The following is a 13,336-nucleotide window of genomic DNA, read 5'->3' as shown; positions in this document are numbered from 1 at the left end:
AATCGATACCACTGGCAACTACCGTGGTAACCACGCTGCTTCTTTTCACACGCGCACAGAACTCGTTGACAATAAACGACCGCCTATTTACTACACATCGCTAGCCGCGACAACGTTTCTGCAGTGCCTGTGTGTTTCTCAAATCTGCAGAATGACATCAAAACATGCGACCCTTTGAATTCTTAGAAAAGCCATGGCTACTCAGTGGCAGAGTCATAACGCGTCTATTGTACTTGACGCTTAGTAAAATTAAGGTTTATAGACAGCAGGAATATTTTCGTGACTGATAGTCGTATTGTAAAGATATGTGGAAAAGGTATTGTCGGCAAATTTTCAACGGGTTCTAGTCGATATTATAATGCCAATTTTAAGTTAATGTTTATTAAACACTCGAAAATGTAAAATACTTTTGCAGCCGCAAGAAAACATGGCATAGGCCTAAAAAGCCAATATTTGGCATTGGCGTGAAGACAAAGAGCTAAAAAATGCGTACTGTACAAAAAATGTATTCAGTGGTCCGCAACAAGGACACTTTAAAGAAGTCGAAGATGAAATTGTGAGGTATGTGCACAAAAAACGCAAGCGCGGAATGGCCATACCGTGGCGCAATAAACTCGTTCGTTGACTTTCAACGTTCGCGATTAGGCCTATACATTGCTAGCCGCTGAATTTGGCCGAACCTGACAAGCGAGACGTGCATGTAGCGGCAGACGGTTATATCTGACGCTGCGTAACAGTAACAGTTTTATAGACAGCAAGAATAATTTCCTGATGGATCGTTGTATTGTAGAGAAGCATGGAATAGGTATTGCCGGAAAATTTTCAACAAGTTCTCTTCGGTATTATGATGCCAATGTTAAGTTAATGGTCCTTAAACCCGCGAAAATAAAGAAGAATTGTGCAGCCGGAAAAAAAAAAAACAGGCGTGGTGAAAGTCAATGTTCGGCGTCTAAAAATGCGTAGGCCTACTGTACAACAAGGCATTCATATGATTTTACAAACTTCTTTTTGAGCCTGATTTAAATTTTTTGAAGGGAAAAGTGGGGTTCATCTTGGATTCGGAGAAATACGGGACTATATTTTTTTCAGAATGAAATTAAACATACACTTTCACGTAGTATCGGATTACGAAAAATAACAAACAAGTAAGCCGTAGTGTTGATATCATCTGCGGAAACACAAGTTTTGAACAAAATGATTGCCGTTTCATACCAATTTTAATGTGCATGAAGGGTTTTCCGACTTTTATACAAAAATCGGATATAACGACAATCCGTTATAGCGAGTAAATTTTTCACTGTTATGAATTCTCGCTATAACGGGCTTCTACTATATATCCCAACTTGTTGACTTTAGTAGATTCCTACAAATCTTACCAATTTCCAGCTGTTTTTCTACTTTTCAACTTTTGTATGTTATTGTAATTATTTTTATCATCACAGGTAAATTTCAATACTTTGTTAGTATTAGAGGCCTTGTCTACCTGATCATTATCCTTATACCTAACAATCTTTACATACTGCTTACTGAATACACTTCTGTCTTCTCCAAGTTCTCACATATGCACTCCCCCTTTTTTTTATTAATGATTTCTCGAATGTCCTCCTTGGAACCTGTTTCTGCCTGAAAGTATCTACATATACGCTTCCATTTTTTTTACTTACAATTATATGACTGCCGATTATGCTTGCCATAATGTTGTTCTCGGCTAACTTCTTCTCTAGATTCAATTTCCTTGTAAGTTCCTTCAATCTCTCCTCACTTCCACAATGATTCCTAAGTCTCTTTCCAACCTGCACCTCCTTCTCAGTCTCTTCATTTCTCTGTTATACCATACTGGGTTCTTACCATTTCATATCACATTTAAAGACACATACTGTTTTCACCCTCCTCAAATATTAAATCCATCCCAAAAAGCTGTTAACATTTTTATTTACCATTTACCACTGATCATAATTACTTTCTAAGAAGTCCCTAATGCCCCTCTTAACCATGTGGTACTTTTTTATAACATTCCTTTCTATCGCATTTATTTTTAACTATGGCAAAAGCAGATTTGTGATCGTTTAGACCATCTATCACACAGTTTCTCTGTAGATCTCATCGGGTTTTATCAGAAATATGTCTAGAATATCGTTCCCTCTAGGTGGTTTGATAGCTTTCTGATTGAACTGTCCTTCATACATTAAATTTATTGGTCATGTCATTTGTTGATCACGATTTCTGTCATTTGCATTACTGTACCACCTAACATTTGGAAAACACAGATCACTCGCTACAATAATGTTCCTACCCAAGTCAATCCTCACATAGCTGATTATCTTGTTAAATATTTTTGCACCTATGTCAGCACCATCCTTTCCAGGTCTGTACATTCCAAAATATCAAGTTGCTTGTTATCTTTAGACATGAGCCTTACAAACAGCATTACATGTTTCTCATCCTTAACTTTTTCGTAGCTTACACATTTTTCTTTCACCAGTATGAATACTCCCCCTCCTACCATTCCTATTCTGCCTCTACAATACACACACTCAAGTTCCTTGAGAAAATTTCTGCATCCGTTATGTCATTTCACAGCCATGATTCAACTCCTATTACAATATCTGGTAAGTATATACCTATTAAATTACTTAATTCTATTCCTTTCTTTTCAATACTTCTACAGTTTAACACTAATATTTTTATGTCATCCTTACATAACTTCCAACTCCCTGCACTCTTATTACAGCACCCTAGTCCACCCCATTTCCCTGAATGCGCATACTGATAACCCTTCTAAACAAAAACTTACATGTAACACTGCGGTTCAAGTGAAGGGTATGTGAGCGCATCTCCTACTCTCCCATTACCATCTACAAATCTTGCTCCCAGTTTCCCCACATACCAACTCCATAGCCTCATCGACTCATCGTCCAGTCAGTATCCCACTGATAATCTTCACTCCCTTAACTTCTACCGTGCTGTATGTACCAAATCCCACACATTCCCAACTATGTTGGTACTTGTACCTGCTTGCCTTACGTTGTTGGTACCAACGTGAAATGCTACCACCTTCTCCTTTCCTTCCTCTTTCTCTTCTACTTTTCTCAACATCTGCCTTAACCTAATTCCTGGATAACACTCTACCCTGGTTCCCCTTCCTCCACACACTTTCCCTGCATGAGTAACAATGGAATGCCCCATGACCAGAGCCTCAACCCTACCCAATTCATTTGATTCCCTCCCCTCCTCATTAGCCCTATCTTTCCTGACAGCTGCAGAAGCTACTTCCTCCTACTTTTTTTCCTCCCATGACCCTGTTCCACCTGTCTTTTCCTATCCTCTACTCCATATTTCTCTTTCCTACCTTTTCTCTTCCTCCTACTTCCAGACTTCTCAGCAACAGTTCCTTATTCCTAATCTTCCCCCTGTTGTTCTATCTGCAGTGACCTGTACCAATTTCTGACAGACACCTGACCTGAATTCTGATCCTGAATTGATCTTTTAGCCTGCAATCTCCTTCCTCTTAAAACGCTAGACCACCTGTATTCTACAATTTCCCCTTTCCTTCCGATCCCTCTTTTAATCCTACTGTATCCGGTACATTGTTTGAGGGAGGCCTACCTTATTTTCTTCAGGGAGAATCCTAATTATCTCTCTCAAACTCTAAAACTCCTCCCTGATACTCCTTAATGCCTGGCCACATCCCTAATTCCTACACTTGCACTCTTTAGCCATTATTTATGGAAAAATGAAAAGAAAAGGAAAAATAAAATGACTTATTCTGTGAAAAAAAAAAAAAAAGGAAAGAAATATTGTCTAGGATAGTATACAAGGAAGACACAACAATAAGGTAATTAATATACTAGTACACTACAAAACTACTTAGTCGTACTGTATTTTTATCCTGCAACACCCTAACAGGATAAAAACTGCCGTTAATTACCGAATACCAAAAGGAACACACAAGAATTACACACTCGTAAACTGCAGTTAAGCCTATCCGAATTACTACAACAGAATTCAGGTTAGATGGTTTCTACAGATACTACTATACTACACAAATATTTTTCAATAATAGAATAAGCACACCAATTTCTAATAAGATACTACAATACACTACAATAATGTTCAGATGTATCCTAATTACAGTATGTTATTACTAAGCACAAATAGAAATGAAAATTGCAAGCTTAATTTTCGCATGAACTACCCAAAGTTTATCAACAAATCTATATGTGTAGACATTGCATCTTTATCCTACTATGCGCTAAAAAAAAAAAACCACACACACACACACACACAAAGATAAACACGAATATAGCAGGCAAGGTACTACCTAATATACCGTATCTACACTACAATTCTCAACTGAAATGAGGTTATATGATTTTTACAGCTGGCAGATTACTATTTTTTCCCTACTACGCGGAACAGAGAATAAAAGTGTCCTTAAATGCTGAAAAATAAGAGGTTGTCTACAATAATTTAAAAAAAAAAAAATCCTTCTGTCAAAACTATGCTGGGGACTTCAATTGCAATATTATTGGGATACAGGAATTTGATTAACTTACTTTTACTTGAATAAACGAAGGTGCAAAGTACAAAGTATGCCGGGGACTACAAATTATCGGAATACAGTAATCAGCTGATTCGTGTATGTATTTACTCAAAGACAATATACTCTTTGATCTTGTCGGAATGCAGCAAACAATCGTCAACAATCCAAAGACTGTTGAGTAATTCTCTCGTGAAATACCATGTATTATCTTCAACTTCTTATTAAAAATTTAAGTTTACAGATGTATCGTGTTATTCAATGGAATAAATTATTACCTTCATGATAGTTTGAATGGATATCTATAAGAAATACAGGGTCTATTGTCTACTCAAATATGAAAGCTACGGAAGTTACAACTCCTTTTGACAATCTGCCTTTGTAAGTATTATACCAACCAACCTACAGATATTTTTTAAAAAATTTAAAAGTTAATATTACCTAAATTAGTTATAAAACCTAAATTCGAAACAAAGTACACCCAGCTAGCCTACTTAACCTAGAAAACGTAATTACTGAACACCAACTGAACTACTTTATATAAGCTTCAAATAAATAACACTACTCCCAATTTCTACCAACAAGCACTAAACACCAATATATAAATACCACTAAATGGATTACACACACATAAAATTAAACAATTTCAATAGGTTTTAACTACTTTATTACTACAATAATGCAAAAGCACTCTCAACAGCCGGCCATTCATCATCATTAATCCCAGTTCTTCTACATCCATTTCTTCTCAGCACCCAAAGAGCTTGTTTGTTTCATAGTTTCACAAGAGCGTGGTCGTCAACCCTCATCGAGGGGGCATCCTGACAAATCATAAATCTTACGTGGGAGGTGTAAGACAAGAAAGCCAGATACACATAGGAAAAGAGAAGAGATGTAATAAAAAGTTGAATACAGGTAATAAATTATTTGGAACACAGGACAAACACCCAGAAGGAGAAAAGGATCCCAATCAGATAATTTCATAGGAATGAAGGAATAAAAGGAAAGAAGTGTCCTATCAGGTGATATACAGAGACACTAACCGACACTTGTTTGTTCCCTTCCAAAATCATAAGATATGTATGTTACCACATACTCAGATTTCAACAGTATACAAGAACCCTACAGTTAATAAATCCTACCTCATGGAAGGCTGCATCCACATTGAGTGGGGGATCTTTGGCACTAGTTTCTATGTAAGGGATACCAAGTTTTAGGGCCAGGTCACGTCCTGCATCTTCGGTCACCTTCCGTAGATGAACAAGATCTACCTTGTTGGCTACTAATAGCATTGGGTACAGATCTCTAAAAAGAAATAAGCAAGCATTTAGATTAGATTTAATATGCCTACACACTAAATCAAGTTGAATTTTTACCTGACAAGAGTGTAAATTCTTTCAAAGACATAGAAATTACTGAAGATATACAATTTTACTCAAATCTCAAACAATGACCATTATCTTACAATGGTAAAGGAAACTACAGTATAACAATTTGTAAGTTTTCCAGGGGGTGGAAGGAAAAAAACCCAATAACATGAAAGTGTGGAAAAACACTTCAATTAAATATGAAATTGAGTTATAATGCAACATATGTATGAAACAATACTAACAACTGAAATGCATCAGATTTAAAAAAAATACAAAGGGGGAGTCATTTTACAAAATAGTGTAGCCTGTTATCTTGCCTAGTTTTTTGGGCATGTACAGTATTCTCAAACCAGTACAATTTGGCCATTATTTCCGCAGAAACATTATGGTGCGTCACAAACTGTTAGTAGTTAAGAGAGCATTGACAGCATCATTTAAGTCCACTGAAGTATACTGTTGCTCTTCAGTATCATCATCATCACAATCTCTGGTCAGATTCCGTTGTGCATATTCAATTATCTCCGAGACTGTAATGGTTTCTGCAGTGACGAGGTTAGCATGAACATTTTTGTAATCCGCGAATGATGCCGCAGCTTCCAATTTCCTCTATTCACAGTCATCAGGAACATTGCAATTATCATCAGTGACATAATCACAACTACTTCCAAAAACAGCTTTTCGAAAACATTTTTGAACTATCAAAGGGTAGAGAAAGGTCCACATATTCAATACCATTGGATTAATATTATATCTTATATTATTCGTACTAGTTTCAACTATTCTACAATAGGTCATCTTCAGCCATGATCAACTTGGAAATTCATCCATATATATAACCACCAATAAAAAAAATACAAACATGTCTTAAGTAAAGTCTTAATCTAAAACAGTGATGAAATGTCAGACTACACATTTAAAATTGTAATTAAAGTAACACATTCAAAATGTTAAGCATGGTGTTGTTGGACTATGCCAATGTCTATATAATAAACAAGTATTCTTGAGTCTTGAACTGATCTTGGGGTTGATATTCATTGTTTGTATAGTGAGCCCATTTGATCTACAAATTGTGCCTTACTGAATAGAATACACAAGTAACAGTTTATATAGCTTTGAAGAGGATGTTCACAACTTGAATAAGTGGCCTTTCCATCAGATGTAATGATCTTTGTTTTAATTCAGTGGGAAGTGAATATACGAAAAAGAAAAAAATATTTCAAGTGAATTTTATGAAAAGAAGGGAAGCTAAAAGATTAAGATTAACACAGCTGTATGAGACTCACCCCCACGTTCCTCGTGATTTATGTGCACTCGGCACGGATACCAAAACCAAACTGACTGCCAAGAGGGAGCAGAGGCATAGCTTATGGTGACAGGAGTTGGAGGAAGGATGTGTGAGGAAGGGAGTAAGTATGGTCAAACAGCTTCTGCACTCAGTGGTATGACCTTTAATAAAGGCTCACTTTCAGTTTTCTTCTCTTTTCTACAACACCGCGAGTTGTATAACAGACATCAAACATCACAAGCTTATTGGTTCTCCACGCACAATGTCATAATAACAAGCAATCACTTTATGGGACACGGCGTTGGCGAATGGCCCACTTCGTACCGTGATTTCTCAGCCGACAGTCATTGTAGAACGTGTTGTCGTGTGCCACAGGACACGTGTATAGCTAAAAATGCCAGGCCGCCGTCAACGGAGGCATTTCCAGCAGACAGACGACTTTACGAGGGGTATGGTGATCGGGCTGAGAAGGGCAGGTTGGTCGCTTCGTCAAATCGCAGCCGATACCCATAGGGATGTGTCCACGGTGCAGCGCCTGTGGTGAAGATGGTTGGCGCAGGGACATGTGGCACGTGCGAGGGGTCCAGGCGCAGCCCAAGTGACGTCAGCACGCGAGGATCGGCGCATCCGCCGCCAAGCGGTGGCAGCCCCGCACGCCACGTCAACCGCCATTCTTCAGCATGTGCAAGACACCCTGGCTGTTCCAATATCGACCAGAACAATTTCCCGTCGATTGGTTGAAGGAGGCCTGCACTCCCGGCGTCCGCTCAGAAGACTACCATTGACTCCACAGCATAGACGTGCACGCCTGGCATGGTGCCGGGCTAGAGCGACTTGGATGAGGGAATGGCGGAACGTCGTGTTCTACGATGAGTCACGCTTCTGTCCTGTCAGTGATGGTCACCGCAGACGAGTGTGGCGTCGGCGTGGAGAAAGGTCAAATCCGGCAGTAACTGTGGAGCGCCCTACCGCTAGACAACGCGGCATCATGGTTTGGGGCGCTATTGCGTATGATTCCACGTCACCTCTAGTGCGTATTTAAGGCACGTTAAATGCCCACCGGTACGTGCAGCATGTGCTGCGGCCGGTGGCACTCCCGTACCTTCAGGGGCTGCCCAATGCTCTGTTTCAGCAGGATAATGCCCGCCCACACACTGCTCACATCTCCCAACAGGCTCTACGAGGTGTACAGATGCTTCCGTGGCCAGCGTACTCTCCGGATCTCTCACCAATCGAACACGTGTGGGATCTCATTGGACGCCGTTTGCAAACTCTGCCCCAGCCTCGTACGGACGATCAACTGTGGCAAATGGTTGACAGAGAATGGAGAACCATCCCTCAGGACACCATCCGCACTCTTATTGACTCTGTACCTCGACGTGTTTCTGCGTGCATCGCCGCTCGCGGTGGTCCTACATCCTACTGAGTCGATGCCGTGCGCATTGTGTAACCTGCATATCGGTTTGAAATAAACATCAATTATTCGTCCGTGCCGTCTCTGTTTTTCTCCCAACTTTCATCCGTTTCGAACCACTCCTTCTTGGTGTTGCATTTGCTCTGTCAGTCAGTGTATATACCAGAAAAGACAAATATATCCACAGTTCATAAGAAGTGTTAGAGTTCTACAAGAAAGAATTGTAGTCTTATTGCAGCGTAACTTATGTATGTGTAACATTAGTTACTTTGAACATGAGTTTTAAAATCAGAGACACTTTTATAAATGACAGAACCACTTGACATACCAGGATACTATACGGCACACTCATATGCAAAACATAAGCCCAGATAATTTGGTTCTGGAACATGAAGAGGCTGTTGATGCTGATGAAATGGGGGACCCAATTTTGAGGTCAGAGTTTGACAGAGCTGTGAGTGAGCTCACTAGGAACAAGGCACCTGGAATTGATGACATTCCCTCTGAATTAATGACTGCCTTAGGAGAAACCATCAACGCAAGGTTATTTCATTTAGTGTGCAAGATGTATGAGACAGGAAAAGTCCCATCCGATTTTCGGAAGAATGTTGTTATACCTATTCCCAAGAAAGCCGGTGCTGACAGGTGTGAAAACTACCGCACCATTAGTTTAGTATCTCATGCCTGCAAAATTTTAACACGCATTATTTTCAGAAGAATGGAAAAACAAGTTGAAGCTGAGTTGGGAGAAGATCAGTTTGGCTTCAGAAGAAATGTAGGAACACTTGAAGCAATCCTGACTTTACGTCTGATCTTAGAGGATCGAATCAAGAAGGACAAGCCCACGTACATGGCTTTCGTAGATCTAGAAAAGGCATTCGATAATGTTGACTGGACCAAGCTATTTATGATTCTGAAGATGACAGGGATCAGATACCGAGAACGAAGAATTATCTACAATCTGTATAAAAATCAGTCTGCAGTAATAAGAATCGAGGGCTTTGAAAAGGAAGCAACAATCCAGAAAGGAGTGAGGCAAGGTTGCAGTTTGTCCCCGTTCCTTTTCAATGTTTACATAGAACAGGCAGTAAAGGAAATCAAAGAGAAATTTGGAAAGGGAATCACAGTCCAAGGAGAGGAAATCAAAACCTTGAGATTTGCCGATGATATTGTTATTTTATCTGAGACTGCAGAAGGTCTCGAGAAGTTGCTGAATGGTATGGATAAAGTCTTGGGTAAGGAGTACAAGATGAAAATAAATAAGTCCAAAACAAAAGTAATGGAGTGCAGTCGAACGAAGGCAGGTGATGCAGGAAATATTAGATTAGGAAATGAAGTCTTAAAGGAAGTAGATGAATATTGTTACTTGGGTAGTAAAATAACTAACGATGGCAGAAGTAAGGAGGACATAAAATGCAGACTAGCACAAGCAAGGAAGAGCTTTCTTAAGAAAAGAAATTTGCTCACTTCAAACATTGATATCGGAATTAGAAAGATGTTTTTGAAGACTTTCGTGTGGAGCGTGGCATTGTATGGAAGTGAAACATGGACGATAACTAGCTCAGAAAGAAAGAGAATAGAAGCTTTTGAAATGTGGTGTTACAGAACAATGCTGAAGGTGAAATGGATAGATCGAATCACGAATGAAGAGATACTGAATCGAATTGGTGAGAGGAGATCGATTTGGCTAAATTTGACGAGAAGAAGAGATAGAATGATAGGACACATCTTAAGACACCCAGGACTTGTTCAGTTGGTTTTTGAAGGAAGTGTAGGTGGTAAGAACCGTAGGGGTAGACCAAGGTATGAATATGACAAGCAGATTAGAGCAGATGTAGGATGCAATAGTTACGTAGAAATGAAAAGTTTAGAACAGGATAGGTTGGCATGGAGAGCTGCATCAAACCAGTCTATGGACTGATGACTCAAACAACAACAAGCCCAGAGGCAGACCAGAAGGGGGCGTCTCCATCATGTTTAAACCAACCCTAGGATCAATCAAAGAAATACTGAAGGAAGAAAACAAGGTGATTGTAAAAGCTGCAAACCTATCCATAATCGGGATGTAGGCCTACATTGCATATGGCACATCCACAGATGATACAGCAGAACAACTGTCAGAGGCAATGGCGCAAGTTAGTTCAGAATGGAAACGTGATACTAGCAGGGAACTTCAACTGCAGACTGGACAAACCAAACTACGAAACAACTGTGATGCTAAACATCTTAGGAGAAGGATTATTCTGCCTTATTAATAAGCCACATGAAAAAACCTACATCGCCTATAATGGCACAAGCACGATAGACCTAGTTTTCTACCGAGGAGAGGACATCACCATCAAAAGTCAGCAAGGCCTATGGCAAACGTCCAACACGCCGTTGACTAAGCACATCGCTATCCATACTAAACTTGTACTGCTAAGAAACAACAATGCTACATCAAACACAAAAATGCAAACCACCTCACAGAAACTGAACATACAAACACCAACCAACAACACGCAAGCCCTCAAAGACACAAAAAGACACTTACAAGAAAATAATATCAACCTTGCAATGTCTACCATTCACAGCGCTATAACAGCAGCGACAACCCCAATTAAACCCAGAAAGGCGAAACCATAGTTTGATGCTGAGTGTTACCAGCAGCGAAGACGGTCACCAACTGCTCTCCAACAGGCAACACTCAGTAATAACAGAGAGCAACTTGAAGAATACACAAGAGAAAGGAAAGCCTACAAACTACTCCTGAAGGGCAAGAAGGCACAATGGGTAGAAAAATGGGCACTACTGGAAGCTGAAGAAGCACGCAAGAACTCTTACATAGCACTTAAAAGAAAATCCAACTGAACCTGTGGAGAAGTTCCTGTGGAGACCTGGGAAAGTCATTTCTCCTGGATATTAAACATGTCAAACTTGAACTTATCACATGATATCAGATCACCCTGTAATGAGGAAAATACCACCCCATTCACTAAAACAGAGGTGGAAGCTGTAATAAACTCTACAAAAAACAATAAGGCAGCTAGACCTGATGGAATCTACAATGAAATGCTGAAAGACTCTGGAAATACTAATAGACGTATGGACTGATCTCTTTATTTATTTTCACATCGGATGTTGGAGCTTTATTTATTTTTCACAAAGAAACTCATCTTAGTTGTTGACATCTACAGACTTTTATTCTTCTGCAACAAATTGATTTTGACATTTGGCACTTGCTGAAATACGAGATGACTGCAGAAAATCAACGATCAAGGTCCTATATAAAGGGAAAAGAGAAGAAAATGATCCAAATTCATATTGAAACACTAAGACACATCTTCATTGACTACACCAAAGCCTTCAACTTACTAAGCAGGACGATGCTGCTACAAAAGTTAGAAAACATGATGGGAGAAAACCATGTCATCACAGAAACGATTAACAACATTCTGGCCTACAACAAAATAGAAATCAATGGAGTCTCAACATCAAGAGAAATAGTACAAACAAACGGAGTACTACAGGGAGACCCGATGAGCCCTATCTTATTCAATACTGCCACGGTAGACATCATAAAAATATTAGGGAAAACCACCCCGGTCTCGCTGTACTTATATGCAGATGACATGGTCATAAGCTCACCAAACAAGGTCGAACTACAGGAAACGCAGAACAACTTACATACTTGGGCGAAGGAAAACAAACTCAAAATTAACCAGAACAAGAAGGTATACATGGTATTCAGAAAAGGAGGAAAAGCTGCAGCAACAGATAGAATGACACTGGACGGGGAAGAAACAGAGTTAGTAAACTCGTACAAATACCTTGGAATCACCCTACAGACAACATGCAACTCATTCAGGGAACGTGTAAAAGAAAGAGCAACTGCCGCAATCAGAGGAATCTACAGCGTAAAGAATATTATCTTCCTATCACTACAAACAGCCATAACCCTTTTCCACGCGAAAATAAGCCCAGTCCTAACATACGGGCTGGAAGTAACATGGGAAAAATTATCCCCGACAGACTTAAAGACCATAGAGAAAGTGAAAGCCCGATATTTAAAAAGAGCATTAGGAGTAGCGAAAATGGCTCCAAACAGCATAAGCTCCTAAGAAAATGTAATATATGTCATGTATGTACCAACTTGGCCATTCGGTTGTAATAAATTCTTTCTAAATTCTTTCTTTTATAAATGTAAATAACAGGACATTGAGGAATTATTTCCAGAATTCTCGATGGTTTGATATTATGTAACATGATATTTTATTATAACTTTTTATCTGTATGTAGTGGTTCTTGATTTTAATATTTGAGCTGAAGATGACTCCATGAGTTGAAACTGGTCCTCTATAGTGTAATAATACTAGTTCAGTACATAAAACGTGTTGATTTGGTGGAACATTTTTCTAAGGTAGCTTTGAAGCACGTAGTACGAGTCGACATTGGCGTAAACATTTTACGTTCAGGACTTAGTTGTTTCTTGGGCTAAGACAATAGTTTCTAGTATTGTTTGACAATTTCTTCACATGTTGAATCAAGTCAAAACTTGAAACTTAACTCCTAAATAAATACCGATCTCGTTCGCCATGACAGAATTTGTACTCTTAGTGTCAATTTTTCCGAGGCAGTACTCGAGAGTGTAAGTAATTTCCAAGTGTTCAGTTCATGATTTACGTGTCGAACTTGTAAATTCTCACCTAAACACAATTTCTAAGAAGTTACTTTTCTTTTGCAGGACA

The 13,336-nt window shown here is 39.2% G+C and overlaps 1 protein-coding gene across 2 annotated transcripts in view; it reads right to left on the bottom strand.

The window, feature by feature from the left end:
• LOC136863279 (ras-related protein M-Ras) overlaps window positions 1-13,336 on the bottom strand; it is a 64,991-nt gene that overhangs the window by 10,959 nt on the left and 40,696 nt on the right. For both annotated transcript variants that reach the window (XM_067139664.2, XM_067139665.2), the window contains one exon: window positions 5,683-5,845. In XM_067139664.2, the coding sequence (XP_066995765.1) occupies window positions 5,683-5,845 (163 nt within the window). The remainder of the gene's footprint in view (window positions 1-5,682; window positions 5,846-13,336) is intronic.

This window comes from Anabrus simplex, chromosome 2 (genome assembly GCF_040414725.1).
Source record: "Anabrus simplex isolate iqAnaSimp1 chromosome 2, ASM4041472v1, whole genome shotgun sequence".
NCBI classification, from domain to species: domain Eukaryota; kingdom Metazoa; phylum Arthropoda; class Insecta; order Orthoptera; family Tettigoniidae; genus Anabrus; species Anabrus simplex.
This window is presented reverse-complemented; position numbering and strand designations above follow the sequence as displayed.